Raw genomic sequence first — 18,762 nt, 5'->3', positions numbered from 1 at the left:
CATTTTGTCACGAGAGTTTACTGCTGTCTATACGGAACAGGCAGTTGTAGTGAAGAACCATTACAGTGACAATACACGTGTTGTAGGTTGCCATATTGGATCTGTTTCGCCTCGTTTATTGCTTTATTTTGTGCTTTAATTCTTAATTTAGATTATCTTGTGTTCAAAAAAAAAAAGCTGTTTATTTACTGCATGCCCAAATCTATGGAGAATATTATTCGAATAGACTGCAAATACACGTAATTAGTTTACTGAAAAATGAATTTCTCAAAGATGTATTCCAGTTTATCGACAGAATTTCATTCCAAGGTAAGAAATATGTCAGAATTGTACATTTTTTATATGTTGTCTTTCTGTTTTGTTTCGTCTTTTTGGCGTCATATGCAAATGATCCCAATCTTTTGTATTTTAAATCTTAATGGAAATTGTCGTTCGCCGGCAACTGTAAATTGCATGGGTTTTTCCATATTACTCCGACGAGGTTTTAAAAATATTGCACGGCATTACTACAGTCTAGAGAAATTCTTTATTGCATGCAAAACGCACATGTCCTACACAATATCCATCACGGCTGCAAGCCAGGGATTCTGTTGGAGCTTCAAGGTTAATGAACGCTCACCAGAGATCCTCCTCTTTCATTCAATCTACCTTTCTCCCACATCATTCATTGTGCTGGTTGCTGAAAAAAATTCTTAAACCAACAGTTTTATGTTTCTTTAGATTGTAAATCCCCCAATTCTAATTTCAGTTAATTTGAATAGAAAACAAGCACAAATATTATAATATTTGTGTTTGTTCATACACACAAATATATAATAATCCCCCATTAAATTCCAAAATAACAATACTGAAATAAATGATTGGGTAATACCGATAGTGAAATACACTGTGCTGCCTCTTTATTAGGTACACTCCTGCTGCCCTCACAAATTGTTTATCCCACAAAGCTGCAAGTGATATGACCACAGTTGTGGATATAAATGCAGTTGAACAAACTTTCTAGTATCGGTCGGTTAAATAAATCGTAGCAAGAATGGGGAAAAGGAGAGATCTAATGGAATTCGAACGTGCATTGGCAGTAGGTACAAGACGTGCTGGACAAAGCATCTCTGAAACGGCAGTTCTCCTGAACTTTTCACTTACCACAATATCAAGGGTGTATCGAGAATGGTGCAACGAACAGAAAACATCCTCTCAACGGCACTCCTGTGGAAGAAATTCGCTTGTTGATGAGAGAGGTCAGAGGAGGATGGCTAGAATTGTGCAAGCAAACAAACGGGCCACAATGTGACACATCACATCAGAATACAACCTGGGTACGTAGAACAAAATGTCGCAACGGACCACTAGTCGCACCTTGTCGCGAATGGGCTACAACAGCAGACGGCCACATCGCGTAACTGTGTTATCAATGAAGAGCAAGAGAGCACGCCTCCTGTGGGCACAGCAACACCAGCACTGGACTATCGAGGATTGGAAAAAAGTTGCTTGGTCTGACGAGTTGAAGATCCTGATGTATCATGTTGATGGAAGGATCAGAATTTGGCGAATACAACATAAATCCATGGACTCGTCATATCTGATGACTGCTATGCAAGGTAGTGGGGGCAGTGTTATGGTGTGAAGAATGTTTTCTTGGCACACGTTGGCTCCATTTATACCTATAGATTCACGTCTGAATGCTACATTGTATCTAATCATCGTTGCTATCCAAGTGCATCCGTTCATGTTGACAATTTATCCTCAGTCAGATGGTTACTTCCAGCAGGATAATGCGGCGGTGCATAAAGTCCGAATCACTATGGAATGGTTTCCAGGAACGTGGCAATGACTTTTCTTTGCTACAGTAGACCGCACAGTCCCCGAATCTCAATACTATTGAACATCTTTGGGATGAGCTGGAAAGGGCTGTTCGCTGCAGTCCTACAGATCGGTCGAATCTCAAGGAACAGCGTGACACACTCATATCTGCATGGTACTCCATTCCTGCACGTTTTTAGCATCTTGTTCAATCCATGCCTAGACGAATTCAGGCTATTTTTTAGGCTAAATGAGGCTCAACACGCTACGAGGTAGGTGTACCTAATAAAGTAGCAGCACAGTATATGTTCTAGTACAGCGTTTCAAATTGATTACTGGAACAAGTTACTTTCTCAGGTAGTTGAAGCTGATAGGGCTAAACTGCGTCATTATCGGGATGACTGTTGTAGCATTAAAATTTTCCGGATTTCACTCTGCTCAACCTGATCCATCTTCCACCATGATAGCCTAGACGTCTGGTGCAGTCTCCCATTTTTTTTTTTTTTTTTTTTTTAATGAAAACCCAAGAGGCTTGAGGTATTAGCACCTGTTGTACCGTGCTTGTGTTAGAGTTTGAGAAGACGAAAGAAGATATTTGTTGACATTGGACTAGAACTCCTGTAGATTGTAATTTTCAGGAAATACGTAGGAAGGAAGGTTTTTCCAGAAAACGGCAGTTGAATGAATAAACGAAGAAAATAATAGTAATTTATTTATCCCTATTTTAGGTTACAGTTCTTTGGGAGATAAGAGCAAAAAGGGAGGGAGAACACATAAGCCAATGGCTTTTTAGGCGGTGTTCCCTTAAATTATGAATATACAAATATACATTTGAAAAATGTACAGTTCTGAAATTTTACAGGTAATGTTCAACAGGTAAGACATAGATAAATTGGAGTTTTTTGTACATTTCTTTACAGAAGACTTCGAAAAGCATCACTACTTATAACATCATTGTGAACATTTTTACAATTAAATGAGGAGAGAAAAGAAAAATGATGAGATGTCTGCACAGAAATTTACAAACTCTTTGCCAACTTCCTTTAACATTTGTACATTATTTCCATGTTGGTGTTTTTAAAATCCAGGAGTTGAGTGGAAGGTAATTTGAATCGGACATCCCTGGTGATGTGTTCAATTAGTAGTTTCTTGAATTGATTTAGTGAAGTGACATTTTTGATTTTTGCAGGAAGTTTGTTCCAGGTTTTAGCACCTCTGTATTTTATGCTTTTCTGACCTATGGCTTTTCTGAAAAGCGGAATCTTCAGGTTGGCTTCATTTCTTAGATTGTATGATATTTCTTCTTCTATGGTTATGAAAAAGGATCTGAAGAGAGGGAAACTCTGCTGTCTTCATAGCATTGTAAACAAGGATCGCCTCGGCTTTCTGCAATAGCTGGTTGATGCTGCGGAGTCTCACTTCCTTGTATCTTGAACTCACCGATGCGTTCCAGCGAAGGCCCAAAATGAACGCATCGATTGAGAATGGAGTTGGTTCTCGCAAGGTTTTCTTGGCTGGTGGTACCCCATGAGATGATTCCATAGATAAGGTGCGGAAGAATTAAAGAAAGGAATACTTGTCTGAAAAGAGAAGAAGACACCCAGGCAGAGGCCCTGGCGAGTATTCCCGCTAGTGACGAAGTTTTCTTTCGTAGGGTTATCATTTGTTTTGCCCAGCTTAGCTTATCATCTAGCCAGATTCCGAGAAACTTGGTTTAATTCACCCTTTCAAGTTGTTTTTCTTTGTATGTTATGTCTAAATCAATATTTAGTGGTTTGTTTTTCGTTCTAAACACCATGTAATTTGATTTTTCTGGATTCAGTATAAGCTGATTCTTTTGAAGCCAATTTCCAGAGCTGCAAATACAGCTCTGGAAAAGCTCCAAAACTGGACAGCACTCCACAACATCTCAATTTCTGGTGAGAAAACAAAATAGATTCTCCTCAAGGGAAAGCTACAAATATGCAGGCCTCCAACAATGAAATTAAATAACATCCCCATACATCTCTATACAGAAGTCAAATACCTGGGAATCTACATTGACACCAGTCTTACATTTCACTCTCATCTGAAGTACTTATCCACAAAAATCCGAAAGTATACGGCCATGATAAGAAGAGTCAGCAGTGCGGACTGTGGCTTGAAGCATAAAGCTTTCTATCTTATCTATAAAGCGGCGTTTCTCCCAATTGTGTGTTATGGAGCCTCAGTTTGCTGTACAAGGGCCATCCTGGAAAAGAACAAGCGTAAACTTGACTCAATACAAAGATTCATGCTGTTGTTTATCTGCAGGGCATGTCGCACTGTCAGCACTCCTGCCCTACAGGTTATTATTGGATGCTTGCCACTCTGTCTTTAGGTGATTAAAGGGCGACTTTACCATCGATTAAAGAAGGGAATTCCGACACAGTTGTTAAATCTTCAACTGCAGCTTACCAATGAATTGAAACAAGAAAGAAAACGTATCTTCAAACACCTTCAAGGACTTTGGCAGCATTCGTGGGAAACTACGCCCAAAGGAGAAATTACAAGAAGATTCCTCCCATCCATTGACATGACTTTCCCAAAGTCTCCTTCCTGGTTTTCACATGGTCTGCAAGTTACATTCCTAATCACAGGACATGGTCCCTTTCAACAGAAATTGACAGCAATGGGAATTGAAAGCAATCCATTCTGCCACTGTGGCGAAGAGGAGCCATGGGGGCATCTCATGTATGAGTGCCCTGCTTACGATGACTGTAGGCTCAAATTTTTTACTGAAATCCAGGGGGACCCCCATAACCATGAAACATACCTGCTTCATAATGAAACAACATACAAAGCCCTAACGAGTTACGCGCAAGCTGTCTTTACCATCAGACGGCAAAGTTTGCTGAACTTAGAGCTGCTCAGAACAAAGACTTAAGTGAAAACACAAACTGGGGTCGGATAGCATTTTCCCAACTGATAAAAGAGTAAAACTCAAGATTAAAATACTATGTTGGCATCATCATGGTTGGCACTCCTTGAAAAGCTGACTCCCAGAGAGTGCTTGGCCTTTGGCACTCGCACAGTGGCGCCTGTCCCTGTGCTTTTGATTCCTCTCCCCATCCCCTATTTCTCCCTACTCGGGTGGACTGCCTTTTCTACTGTCCACTTTAGCTTGTTCCTCACATTCAGACCCCTCCCCTTCCTCTTGTTCCCCAGGCCTTCTCTTCTCTTCTCTTCCTTTTTTATTTTTTATTATTGTTTTTTTTTTACTTGGTCTTTGTCCAGGACGCTCAGGCGACCCTGGCGGAGACCAGCCAGAGAATAAAGAGCAGCCTGGCTACCTCCTAGCGGTGGGTGCGGGCAACGTCAGATCCCACCAGAGGCCCTGCGGCCAAATGCCAGGACACCCAGCAGAACCTAACCCAATATGTCATATACAACACACAACAGTTTTCTGCCATTTACAGTAGTTCTGTATTTCTTCACAGCGTACATATGGCGCAAATGTGAAAAATCACAGGTGGCGCCTGACCTTAACACTATGCACACTATATGCATTCCACCTCGGCGAGTAGGGAAAAACCCTGGAGCCCGCCAAAAAATAATAAAATACTTTGACTTTGTGCGTTCCACCTGGAAAATGTAAATAAAATTGTGTGTAAATAAATGAAAAATGTGAAATTAAATATGCATTCCACACTCCCACTGGTATTGCACTACCTCCAGTGGTTGCGAGATTTAGCGCTTATTCGCACATAAACAGGTGATAATAGACCCAAGCCTGGATCCTAGTGCCAGGGTTGGACACCAGGCAGCAGCAGCTGCCCAGCTGTTGGCTGCTCCCTGGTGAAAAAGTGGCCTGACGCAAACCAGAACACATGCTGACATCTCACACCCAAACCTTTACACTTTTCCAGGCCCCGCTATACAGAGTTCCTGTACCAAAACAGAGGACAAGTTGGAGATGGGCTTTAAGCCTAGAAACTACCCGGAAACACAAATACACACAAACGCACATACAGATGTTCCCGGATGAGAATGTATATTTAAAATTGCATATAAATCTTGTATATAAATTAATGTATAAATCTTGAAAATGTACATAAAATTGTGTGTAAATAAATGAAAAAAAATTAATGAAATGTTGCATTCCACCAAGGTTTGGGAAATGGTGGAAACGGGTAGATGTTTTCGGAATTGTAATAGCAGATGGCTCGACAAAGTTTTGTTATGTACGCCATTGCATCATTGATAAAAGCTGCTGTCTAACTGTAGTTATGTCACTCTCTGCCAGTTGTTGAAAAGGCATTCAGGTCAGCCTCCTTACTCTTCCACTACGGAAACACACGTTCTCCCATTAAGCAGGTTGGCAATCGCGGGGAAGTCATCACTTCCATAAAACTTCTCCTCTACTTCCAAAGTGATTGGAGAAGTGAGGAATCAGAAAAGGGCAACGCATAGAAAAAAAGAAGAGCCCAGGAACGATGGGTAGGTATATGGATAAAGGTGTTAGTTTCCATATTTAGAAGGAACGGGTCGTTGTCATTGAGCATATGCTGACATATCTCCTTCCATTCAATCGACACCACAGCCTACGTCATGTTTTTGAAATTGCCGAGGAGTAACACAGCGTGGGCAGCTGCACAATCAGATCATCAAGGTCTGTCCGTCTGGTAGATGTTAATAGAAGTTGGCAATTAAATCGAACAGACTGTTAACAGGAAACCCTACCGTAAGGCCCATTGCTACCGCTTCTATGTCAGAGGAAAGCGGCACACGTTGAAATGCAACCTGGTTGCCCACGAAGACAGAGAATCCTCCATGGCCTGGTCCATCCCCAGTGTTGTCCTTACCATATGATGATAGTAGCATTATTAAAGGAAGGGTTTCTATTTGCTTTCAAATATGTCTGCTCCTAGCAAAAGCAAACTGGGTCATGCTTTTGAAGGAGAGGCTTGACATCGTTATTTTTTCGGAATCTACGACAGTTCTACTGTATGAATTTAGCCCTTATTTTGGGTTCATTCGTTTATTTATACACACAATTTTGTATACATTCTCAATATTTATATGCATTCATTTTTATACAAGATTTATATACAATTTTATATTCATTCTTTCATATTGTGTGTGTGTGTGTGCGTGCGTGTGTGTGTACGCGTGCGCATTCCCTTTATATCCATTTGGGACATGTATGTATAAATATGTTTCTTGTTTTGGGTGATCTCTGGACGTTAGTCGAATTCAACCTTGAGGTCTCTCCAAGTTTCTGTTTCTCATCTGTGATGAAAAACAGAACAACTGTATACAGGCCTGTGTGTGTCACTTTTTCTGCGTGTCAATGTTCACTATAAGTGTAGCCGGACCTGGTTCAACTATCTAGTGCATTCACACACTAGGTGAGCTGTCCATCGGAGAGAGTGCAATATCGATGGACGGTTTCATTTTGGGTTGGTAGAACCGTCGGACGTCTTTTGAAGTCTGCGGGCTTACTTTTCTTAATTTTGGATTTATCTTTTCCTTGGGAGAATTACGTCCGCTCTCCATTTCTTCCTCCCCCCCTAGAGTTTCAATCCTGCATCGTCTGTTAACCCCTTACACTGACGTCCATGTTCGAGAACTAGGCGGTGCCGAAGGTTTTTATTCTTTACTGTATCAATTTTCTTTGAGACTGATGGAGCATTGGGAAGTATGGATATTGGATTGGAGGCTGACTGATCCGTCTGTGAAGTTTTCGTGAGCTTAACAGGTAGCGAGCGGTTGCCGTGAGTAACTCTTTTGGTGGGACAGTCGTTTATTTATGTTAGTTTGGAATATCTCCTTGCTACTTTCTGATTATACATAAATTTGTTTGTATTTAAGGATTTGAGCGCCATACCTGCCTCATGATTTGATATGTTCAACACTGCTCTATGTCTTTGTACTTCTTTTTCTTTCCATCTCTGGCATGCTTGAGTATGCAGGGTGCTCTCCTTGGTAGTTAATTTTGGTGGGTTTTGTCGTTAAACATAATGAAATTTCGTGGCCCTTTGCAGCACATTGAGCGCGTGAAAGGGCTAGATGACTGGCTATTCTCGGTTGTCCGTATTTCTATTACTTAAAGAACCTTAAAGGAGAGAACATATGAACGCATCAGACAATTAATATAGCCTGTTCTAATCTTATTAGGAGACGTTGGTGAATTAAAGGTCAGGATGATGTTTCTAGTGGGAACAAAATTCCAGCCTCTGAGGACGAATATTCTTTTCACAGCTGTTACTCCTTGAAGTTTTGCAACGGAACAGATTTCCTTTTCGGATAATTCAAGGAGATCCCTTTCTGAGACGACAACACGGGATGAACTCAATGTCTTACAGGAGATAAATATGATCTCCATCTTCTCTCCCCCAATGTTTGTCATGTTTGCCTTAGGAGCTGTCACTTCTAGTATTTACAATGATGTCACCTAGGCGAAGCTGTTTAAGCAATTTAGAAGAGACCGCCAACCCTTCTAATCCCTTCTGGATAAAGAAGGATGGTATTTTTCCTATAATTTTCTCACCTGTAGCTTGTTATAAATAACGAGTTGTTGTACCTGGCATAATTTCTGATTTTTCTGCTTTGGTTGAGGTAACTTCAGCGGGGTAGAAATACAGTTTTTCTGGTACGGACAATGTTGGGTAATCAGTGAGAAATTTTGATTATCAGGATTCATATTATGTTTTATTTTTTTGCTTCAGTGCCCGGACTCCACATACAAAAAGCAGTCCAAACAGGACGTGAATACGGTGAGTGCGCTCGGGAGTGGGTACCCAGGGCTACCCAGACACTATATTCGAACCGGCACTTGCATGAATCTGGTTCCTCGGATTATGAGGTTATCGGCATACCATTTACATTTTTGACCCTTGCAGGCGGACCCAATATCCATCTTATCATGAAAGAGCCGTCTCAGAACCATTCGGCTTGTGGAAGCTGGGCTACGCAACCACAAGGGTACTCCTTTACGAGTTTCCAGGGGTCAGATTGCATACCAAACACGTCGAATTCGTCTGACGTTAGTCTGGAAACTTGGCTTTAAGTGTTGGATCCCAGTGATGATAATCTGACGACCATCAGGGTCACATAGAGGTCTCCTCTCCATATACATGTGACTACGTCCAGCGCTTAGAGTATCACACCCACATTTCCAATAAGTCTTTACTCTGGCCCAGTACCAAAGGGAACGAGACTTATTGGAATGCAGTTGATCCAAGCAGTAAGAACCACCCGTCGATTGATCCCAGTCGGGTCTGCTCCGTATCTCTCTTCTTCTCAAAGATGGGATTAAAGGGATGTGTTAGGTCTCGACCTCACACCGATTAAGATCACTTCCGAATTTCCATGGGTTCCAGTGTACGGCTGCACATGCCGGATTCCAATGTTGTAACCAAGATATGGACATTCGATACTAGTAATGCTAATTTTTCTCCTCTTATTTAGATGCTTTGTATTATATTTTTCCATATATTCTAAAATTGGTATGGGGTTCATAGAAACAGATAGTAGTCTTGATAATTAATTTTACTTATACAGTTATAGGTTATAGGTGTTAGTCCCTGTTCAGTGCCTCCTATACATGTAGTATATTATACTCATTTATCCAGGGGACCTGGCTAGCCGGGTGGGTAAAGTGCCTGCCTGGCAACCCAAAAGGTGTAAGGTGTATTTAGTGTCAGACGGCACCAGGGGTTTCCCCCATCTCCGTGTTGCTTTCATTGTGGGTGTACCAGTTCACTGGGAAATGCCAGAGATTTAAAAGTGTGTGGGCTTTCTATCTGTGTGATGTCGTGTACCGTTGTTCATCTGGTCGTTTAGCCGCTGGACCCCTGCTGAGGGCCAACGTTACCCCACCTTCGCCCCGTGGAGGCAGACCAGGAACCCAGTAGTTTTAGTTTCACTCTGGCAGGTCTTGCCACCTAATTTCCTGAGATTTCAGAGGCTAGGACCTAAAAAAAAAAAAAAAAAAAAACGCGCGCGCTCTTTTATATGCACGTACGTACAGACAGAGACATATCCATCATCGTTGGTTTGATGATCGTTAGGTGAGGGGGATAATGCTTGCATAATTACCCAGGGTCCTTAGCTGGATATCATCATTCTTCTCTTTCTTGGTGAATCCCTTTTACTTCTAATTCTTGTTTTCTCTCTCTCTCTCTCTCTCTCTCTCACACACGCATACAGGGTAACTCAGAATTTTTTTTTTTGGCTGGTGCAGCAAAAGCCTCAGGCTTCCTTGCACCATACAGCTAATTATAATAATAATAAAATAATAATAATAATAATAATAATAAAGGCCGAAAGAATGGGCGAACGGGAATTTTTATATAATTAAGTTTTTGTGTGTGGGACATTCGCTAGCATAAAGATAGAGTGGGGGGGGTTAAGGCAGAAATATGGGGATGATAGAGTAGGCAACCCCAGAAGTCAGTGAGGCATGCCCATGCCTCACCAGGAGAAAGTAGGGGGCGCCGGGGGGACTGTCCCACCACCGGCGCAGGGGAGGGGGTGGAAAGGCACCAGGCAAGGGAGCCCGGTGAGCTGAAGAACAGATGTTCTTTGGTTATAATGGTAGTGGGTTGTGGGCTGCGGCCATTTGGTTTCTCCTCGTCCTCCTCCTCGTGAACAGTGCCTGTGCATAATCCGAGAAGGCTTGATACTCCTCCTTTGTGTCTAGGAGGTGATGTTCTTGTCCCTGTGGTAAGTAATGGATTCTGGTGAGTAAAACACCACGTAGGTCTTCATAGAGCCTGCAGTCATACATTAGGTGCTGCCAGCTCTCCAGCCCCCCGCAAGTGAAAGTTGGATCAACCTGAATCCCAAGTAGAGACAGTTTGGCATTAATAGCTCCGTGTCCAGTTAAGAGGTACGTTGCTTGTAGACCTGGGGAGAACCAGTTGGGTAAGGTTGGGTAGTTTTGTTCAATATTGGGTAGAAATTTCTTTGTGATCTCTCCCTTTTGAGAGTTGCTCCACCTTTCCTGCCATGCCTGCTGCAGGTGAGTTTGTACCCTCTTCTTTTCCACATTTCTGTTGCTGGTTAGGTCAATAGTGAACCCCAGGAAAGTCTGTGGGGTGCCTTTGTCTAGGTAGTATAGTAGGCCGCCCAAACGTCGCGGGTTCGAATCCCGCCTCGGGCTTGGATCAAAGTACTGTAAAAACCTTGGGAGGTGCATTATGGCCACAGAAGCTGATGCGCCAACAACTACCAAAAAAAAAAAAAAAAAAAAAAAACATTTATCCAGTGTTATATAATGCTTTTCTTTAGTACAGTATTTAGTTTTAACCCCTTTAGTTTCATTTCTCGGCCTAATTTAAAACGATTCGCACAGCACAGCATTTGGTACTGGTTGATGATGCTTACGCATGCAAAATTATAAACTAAACAGCATTCTAATAAAAAAAAAAAAAAAAACTTACCTGCTGAAGCCATTTGGTGGACATCGTCACGAGTGCACGTGGAGGGTACGCAAATGCCTATCTGATAGCTGATGTAGTGAAACATTCCGTTAAAATTTTCCAGGATTTCGATTAACTGTGAAGAACAAAAAAAGGAAACTATAAAACTTATTGGATAAACACTAACTTTTATGAATTGAATCTCTACGACTCTCGATTGTTTAATGATTTTCTAGGAATGTGGGCTCCCTTATGATTTTTGTACAAAACCATGAGTATTTACCTCAGATATAGGCCATGTTTTTTGTCTAAAATGGACGTCGCTTTTGAAATCAGGATGGGGCCTATAATCGGGTTTTCCAAAAGAAAAACACAATCGTTATTCGACTGTCTAGATTCGCTACATGCAGTCCTGCTATTTTATAAACGAAGCTAAACATTTTCTTCTCAAATGGAAACTTATTGCACTGTACACCGTTAGATACCAATTCAAACGGTTAGTGCACTGCATCCCAAAAGATATGGCATATTGGAAACATATGCTCAATTTTCTGTAAATGTATTATACAAATTGCATTCCATGCATGTATGAATCGAAATAGGAATGCTTCTCTGGACATTTCTGAAGCTTTCATCTAAGACAATGCATTCTGAATTTCTTTTTGTTTTTTTTTTTTTAAATTTGAGGGGTTGGAAGGTTGGGAGATGAAAGAAGATACTTCTGGACGTTACACTTGAATTGTATTGTATAGAGTAAGTTTCAGTGAATACTTCTAAAAGAACTTTGTTTCAGAAAAGAAAAATTGAAGGAATAAATGAAGAATATGAACTTGGTTCTCTGAGTTTGAATTTGGACAATAAAATGTAGTTGACTGGTTGCGACACGTGTTTAGACTGGTTTGGAACAGAGAATGGGAATTATAGAAGCTAATTCAGTGGCCATGGAAATATCTATAGAAAAAGAACATCTATTAGACAGAGTGGAGAGGCTTTGTAAGAAATTTGTCATTAATTAACTTAATTGCCATCTTTTGAATGAAATCTAGAAGTGTTTAAGTGATTTTGAGGGCACCTCCACAGGTGTGGGAACAATAAGCAAATCAACCCCCAGAGTGAAAGAGAAAATTCAGTGTTTGAAATATATTGGGGACAATGGTTATGATGTACTTATTCCGTTTAACATGTTGTGCAAGGCAAGATTACTCAAACTAGAAGGTGGAATGGAATATTCTACCATCAGCAAAGCTATATTTGAGATTTCCATTCAACGGCATGAACATATAAAAGGGAAAGGAGGAGAAAGATCTGAATTTCGATGATCACCAGCATTAATGGAGAAGTTGGAAGACAAGTTGCCTTTTAAATGGTTTCTTCCGTACTTTAGAAAAGTAGAAGTACAGTGGGACGATAATTGAATGTTATGAATTTGTCACCCTTTCAAGAAACTGAGCAAATATGAGAATATTCAAGCAAAAGAAAACCAGTGGAATAAGACAGTATAAAACGGCGACGCTGTCAAAAGGAACAAGTTTTGAGAAAAAGTAGTAAAATGCCCTGAGGATCTAGAGTTTTCTCGGCCGTCAGGTTCTTCAAAATTCTTCTGACATCGTTTTTACGGAAGGTCAGAAGAGTGGCGTGTACTCAAAGGTGGTTTGTCAAAATCGTCAATAAAAGAGTTAGACAAAATGTATGATGCAAGCAGGTCAAACTTATCTTTAGGTGAAGTAAAAATAGAACCATCATATTTTAACAGTTTTGAAATGGAGATGGGCGAAAATTACGGCCAGTAATTCTGGTAACACATCAGAATGTTCGACTACCGTTTGAACAAGAAGCAAGTTTTCCGCTTTTAGCCTTTTTGAAATCTAGTTTGGATTGTTTAATAACTGCTTCAGAATTGTTGCGAACTTTGATACGGAATCCGGAGAAAATGAACCTGGAGACTTCAATGGAACTCAATTACGATATGCAACATTATCTTGAACAGCCTTAGCATATTAACTTGGAAAACCATGTTTTAGATAAAGACGAGATTTAAAGTAAAATCCCTCATTTTTAGTACAACAGATTCCTTTTCAGTTGAAAGGATCTGTTGTTGTTGTTGGAAGGCATTTACCCCTCTCCTCTCCCCTCTTTAATTAAAACCAGCCCCAATAGATGGAGCTGCGCGAATGCTGGATCCAACCGCTCGTAGGGAAGATGCAGAAAAATACCCAGTTACACTCATTAACATCCCCTTATCTCCCGTACTTAAAGCCAGTGTAACCAGATGTCAAAGCGATTAACTGTGACTGATATTGTGGAATTTTTTTTTCTAACCACGCAGTCAGAGAAAAAAAATGACGAGAGTCGCTGCAATTCTGCTAATGAATTATACACCGTTGTGACACCAAAGGAAATTTTCCGATAATATAAAGTATGCTTTTCTATTTATGTTTTGAAAATTAAGAACTTGGAAACGGACAGCCTGTTGAGGGATCCAATCATATGAAACGCCTATTTGGTCAACTTCTGAAACCAGTAAGGCAGGAGTTAAAATCTTTTTTAGTTCCGTGATGGATCACGCAGTTAACTTTCCTCATATGAATGACGATAATATACTTGTCCTTCGAACACTGAAGGCAATACAGCTTGTTGCTCAATCAAAGAAGAGTTTGTTAAATAAATTAAAAGGGTATTCCTTTTAATGAATTAAAAGGAAATGCCTGGCCCGAAAAGGAAGACCGACGTTTTCCTACACTTGTATTTGAAAAAGAAACATTCTGTCATTTTTGGAGATCAGAAAATTGGTGCTTACTGAGATTGTTGTTGGTGTGCTTTCTGTTGAACGAATCATTTCATATGGAAAAGCTTTTGATTTCAACGAGCGAAAAATTTAAAACTGATCAGCAGTGATCGTCCCATTAATGTAAATGCGTGCTACTAAAAAATTAGGGCACTCACTATAAACGTCGCAGAGGGTACGATTTGTTGATTCTTCCAGTTTTATACCTTCAGTATTATGAAATCTCCCGAATACCTTTAGCTTAGGTAGGAAAACGAAAGGGTGGTTTCTTTTTGGTTTCTTAACAAAAATTACATTGTGGGAGCCCTTCCTGACATGGAATATTTTTACCCAAACTATATGAAAAAAAGAGGATCCCGGGAAATTTATCCTTGGTACAATGATAATAAATGCCTCGTATTTGATTTATACGAAAGAAAATCGCGGAAACCTGTTGCTTAGAGCTAATATCCGTCGGAAAAGTTGTGGAACTTTTCGAAACCTTTTGTTTCGAAAGAGTAGTACTGTCTTTGCTTCTTTTGTGACTTCTTATGGTCGACTGTTATTACTACAGGAATTAACCAAAGTGGGAAAACGGGTGGTATATAATGGCACGGACTTTATACAGTACAGAAAGACGACATATATATATATAACGTACAAATTATTAATCAGCTTGTCAGAGAAGTAGAAGCAAGGAAAATCGCCCATTTTGTCTCTGCAGGATTAAAGAATTATTATCTGTGTTAAGCTGATGGATTAAGCATTATAAAATGCAAAGGTATATCTCTATCTGGATCCAATTGGGAACAATTCAATTTTGATGTCATGAAGCAGGTGTTGGATAAATTAAATACGGCAAAAATCCAGTCAAAAACAGATTAAACGAGCACTGCTCAAAAAAAAAATACGAATCTTTGTATTAAGACAGTCACATCATATCAACTTAACGCCTTACATGAGCAAACTGTGGGAAGAAGGAATTTAAGTTTTTACTTCTTTTTTTTTAAAATTTATTTAATATTAATATTAAATATCTTTGTTTCGTTCCCTAATAGATATATAGACCTCTTGTCTTAAACCCCCACTTACACATCTGACTTTGGATTCACAGGAGAATTCAGGTTCAAGGGAACTTCTCAATTACGACTAATTCTCTTCGGAAAGGCTGAGTGTTCAAGAATAACAAACTCACTAATTAATAAATAACTATGTTATTTATTAATTAGTGACTATGTTATTAATTATATATATATATATATATATATATATAGAACATGATAAAATGATCAAAACTCAGGCACATACTAATATTATTCAAATTTGCCTATGTAGCATCAGATATATATGCAATTAAGTACATAGGTTTTACAGTAGAAGGGTTATTCCTTTTTACACAACATAATTAATATCCTTACAGAAAATTGCTATAGTTTCTTCTTTCTTTACACATGATCAATAAATAACTAAGATATTTAGTTAACACCCTTTCTCCTATGTAAGTGAAATTCATACTTTATAAATTGATTTAGGAATTTCACTCTTAACTTCTGATTTATTTAGTTCCCTTTTTTTGTCTTGGGGAATATAATTTCACAAACTTTTTCTAATCGAGATAAATCGTACATTTAACATCAATTTCTGGACTAATGCTGGTCCCAAGGGTTAGCTACATACAGAAGGCTATTTCTTTCTCTGTATTTCTCTACCCTTCCCTTCCAAAATATATCATACATATATGTTAGACAATAACTAATAACAAATATCAAATTTCTCTCCTTTGCCTTTCTACATATGTCTAATTATACATTAATCAAAACCCAAACTATCATTGACTTATCCCTATATATATATATTCGATAATTCAAAATAAAACAAAATAAAAACATAAGCCAGTAGTATCGCAAAAAATGTTTTTTTATGTTAAACTTTAAGCCATTATTTAAATATATATATATATATTTAACTTTTTGTACATCCTTCCCTTAGTATCTTTCTAAACTTCTACTAATCTGCTATTAGAGTTCCTACAGTCCTTTAGGGGTAAGTGAGAATACTATACAAAAATTTGTATAACTAGTCACTTACTTAACTTTACGAATCGGACTTCTCCGTTTTGGGGCCTTCAGCTCCTTGTCTGGGACTGGCATCATCGTTTGTCAAGGGCATTCATCTCAGTACTTCTAGAGGATTTTCGTGCGGGTCACAGTTCTGCTACTCTGCTGAAACTCACTGTTCCCTCTGGTCTGTGCTGGCTCTGTACCGCACGGTCCTATTCCGTCGTTACGGGGACTGCTATCTTTACTTTTGCGGCCTTTCCCCATCTGATCGGGCTACCTTCCATTCGTTGCTTCGCTCCTTCTGATCGAGCTACTAATTCCGCTGTTTCGTTCCTACTGATCGAGCTACTAATTCCGCTTACGACTTTGCTCCATCTTTTTAAAAACTCATTCACAAGAAGAAAACTTCACAGGGCATCTCTCTCTCACCAACTCCGACAAATATCTCAACTTTTTCTCACTGCCTAAACTCATATTAACTAACTCCTGGCAAATACCTCAACTTTGTCTACTTTCTAACTCACATTAAAAACACCAACAAAAACTCAATTCTGTGTCCTTCCTAACTCATCTTCACAAAAACACCAACAAAACTCAACTCAGTGTCCTTTCCTAACTCATTAAAAACACCAACAAAAACTCAACTCTGTGTCTTTGACTACCTTATATTTACCGACACCGACAAATATCTCAACTTTGTCTCCGACTAACTCGTATTTTCTAGCACCGACAAAAACCTCAACTCTCCCTCTTCTCTCCCCCAGTTCTCTCTTTTTGTTAATCTAAATTACGTACCGCCCCTATATTGAGACCTACCCTTGTTCTGGGTCTTAACCAATCTTCTCATTTTATCAAACCTTTCACTCTGTGCTATTCGCCCATTTTATCCTTTCCCAAGCTGTCCCTTCAGTGCTTGATCCAAACTCTTATTTTAATAAATTTGTAAATTTCTCAGGCTGCCTGCCTCTTTGAAGTCTGTCGCCATTTCCGCCACTACTTGGTTATTCTGAACAGCTTTACTTTACAAGATCCACAAAACTTGCCATTACCGACAGCCAGACGCCAGTCTTAACTCTAATCTGAGCATTTGTCAAGTATTTACTTCCCGTCTCAACTCCAGATGTTACCGATCAAAGGAATGTTCCGACAATTCGGTACACCGAACTATTGTTTTCTAGAGCTAGTATTTTTCACACCTATGCACCAACTGCCCCTGTTCCCGTTGTTTTTGTTTATTCCCGTGTGCTTGGAGCTGAAGCGCACCCCATCTACTACTAGTCTTTTCTTTCTTTACCCCTCCCTTCTTGTAACTTTGTCTAATTTAATCCCTAGCGAGTGACCCACTATCTTAAATAATATTTGTGACTGGTAAGGTTTCGCCATCCAATATGTTATACCAGAAGCTTTATTTTTAATAAATCTTTCCTGTGGTCAAAACATTTTACTTGTAAGATTTTATATCTTACAAAACGGTCATCAACGCAACTCTCTAATTTATTAACACAAATTTTAAAATACAGTAGATCAATAGTCCCCTCCCTCCATCAACTGATATTCAGTTTTTGTGGAGAGATTACCGTCCGTACCACGGGAAGGTGTCTTCTGCTATTTAGCATTACATAATTTTAATATCACCCATGCCTTTCTCTCAAGTGCTCGGCCTAAAATATACAGTTATTTGCTGAACCAGAACAGCTATTTCAGATCTGCCGAAAGAAATTACACGTCTGGAGTTTTACAAAATAAGGACAAATGGAGTTTTAGTCCATTTTCCTTATTTTTCTTGTAATTCAATGATCTGTTTAATGAAGCGTCCCACGATACCCGCACCTTCATTCCAAATAGATCTGGGAACTTCAAGATTTATTTGTAACTTCATTCCATAGGGATCTTGAGACTGTCCTAAGACAAAGGGAAACTTTGGTCCTCGGATAAGGACAAGCTTATTGTACGTGTGGGAATAATGCTCTAAGCAAACCGGGTATGCCATTAGAGTACGCAGAACCTGATAGCTTGCGAATGGGCGTCTGTCGTAGGCCATCGTGGTTGATGAAGTACTTAGGGCATCACTTTTTATTTTACTCTTATGAGTAATTTTAATTTCTCTTTTTCTTCTGTAGCCCCAACAAGTCCCTACCTAACCGATAACACTAATTCAAAAATACGCAGAACTGAGGATATAATAATAAAAGAGTTTAACGCATTTTCTTTTGTTTTCATTCCTCTGACAGAACATGTCCACCTCTGCAGGTGGCTAACTACCCCATTTTTTTTTTTTTTTTTGGTACTCGCTTCATACACGATGAACAATAGGAGTGATAATTAATTCCTGACACTACCGAGTAGCTCAATGTGCACCTTGCACTTTCAGGACTATTTTTTACTTAGAAAAAGAGGAAATTTTTGGAAACCCTATGGTAAAGCCAGAAAGAATAGAATGGTGAAAGCAATCCCTGGGTTGCCACCAGAGAGTCCTAAACTAAAACGAAGGGCTACGGAATACTGGAAGGCGCTTTGGAGATTTGCGAGCCCAAATGCAACCTTCAGAGATTCTCTCCACCCGTGTTTTTCTCGAGGCCTTTTGGAAAAATAATAGGATTAATTTTGTAACCAGTGTAGTGGCAACACTGGAAAGAAGTGAAGCGCAACAACATGAAGTGTCTTTCAACTCATTAGAGGCAGTACGCCTGACGCTAGTGCATTTGCCATTGTGGGTAGTACAGTTGGTAGAATCACCGTCCTCCCCACACCG

At 39.7% G+C, this 18,762-nt stretch overlaps 1 protein-coding gene across 1 annotated transcript in view; it reads right to left on the bottom strand.

Moving 5' to 3' along the window:
• Positions 1–18,762, bottom strand: part of LOC150087184 (nose resistant to fluoxetine protein 6-like) — a 134,507-nt gene that overhangs the window by 71,894 nt on the left and 43,851 nt on the right. Inside the window, exon 3 of the mRNA XM_090372399.1 lies at positions 11,208–11,322. Coding sequence (XP_090228525.1) covers positions 11,208–11,322 — 115 coding nt within the window. The remainder of the gene's footprint in view (positions 1–11,207; positions 11,323–18,762) is intronic.

Source organism: Mastigoproctus giganteus, chromosome 4 (genome assembly GCF_048544385.1).
Source record: "Mastigoproctus giganteus isolate SK-2022 chromosome 4, ASM4854438v1, whole genome shotgun sequence".
NCBI lineage: Eukaryota > Metazoa > Arthropoda > Arachnida > Uropygi > Thelyphonidae > Mastigoproctus > Mastigoproctus giganteus.
Note: the sequence above shows the minus strand (reverse complement) of the source record. Positions and strands in the feature narration are given on the sequence as shown.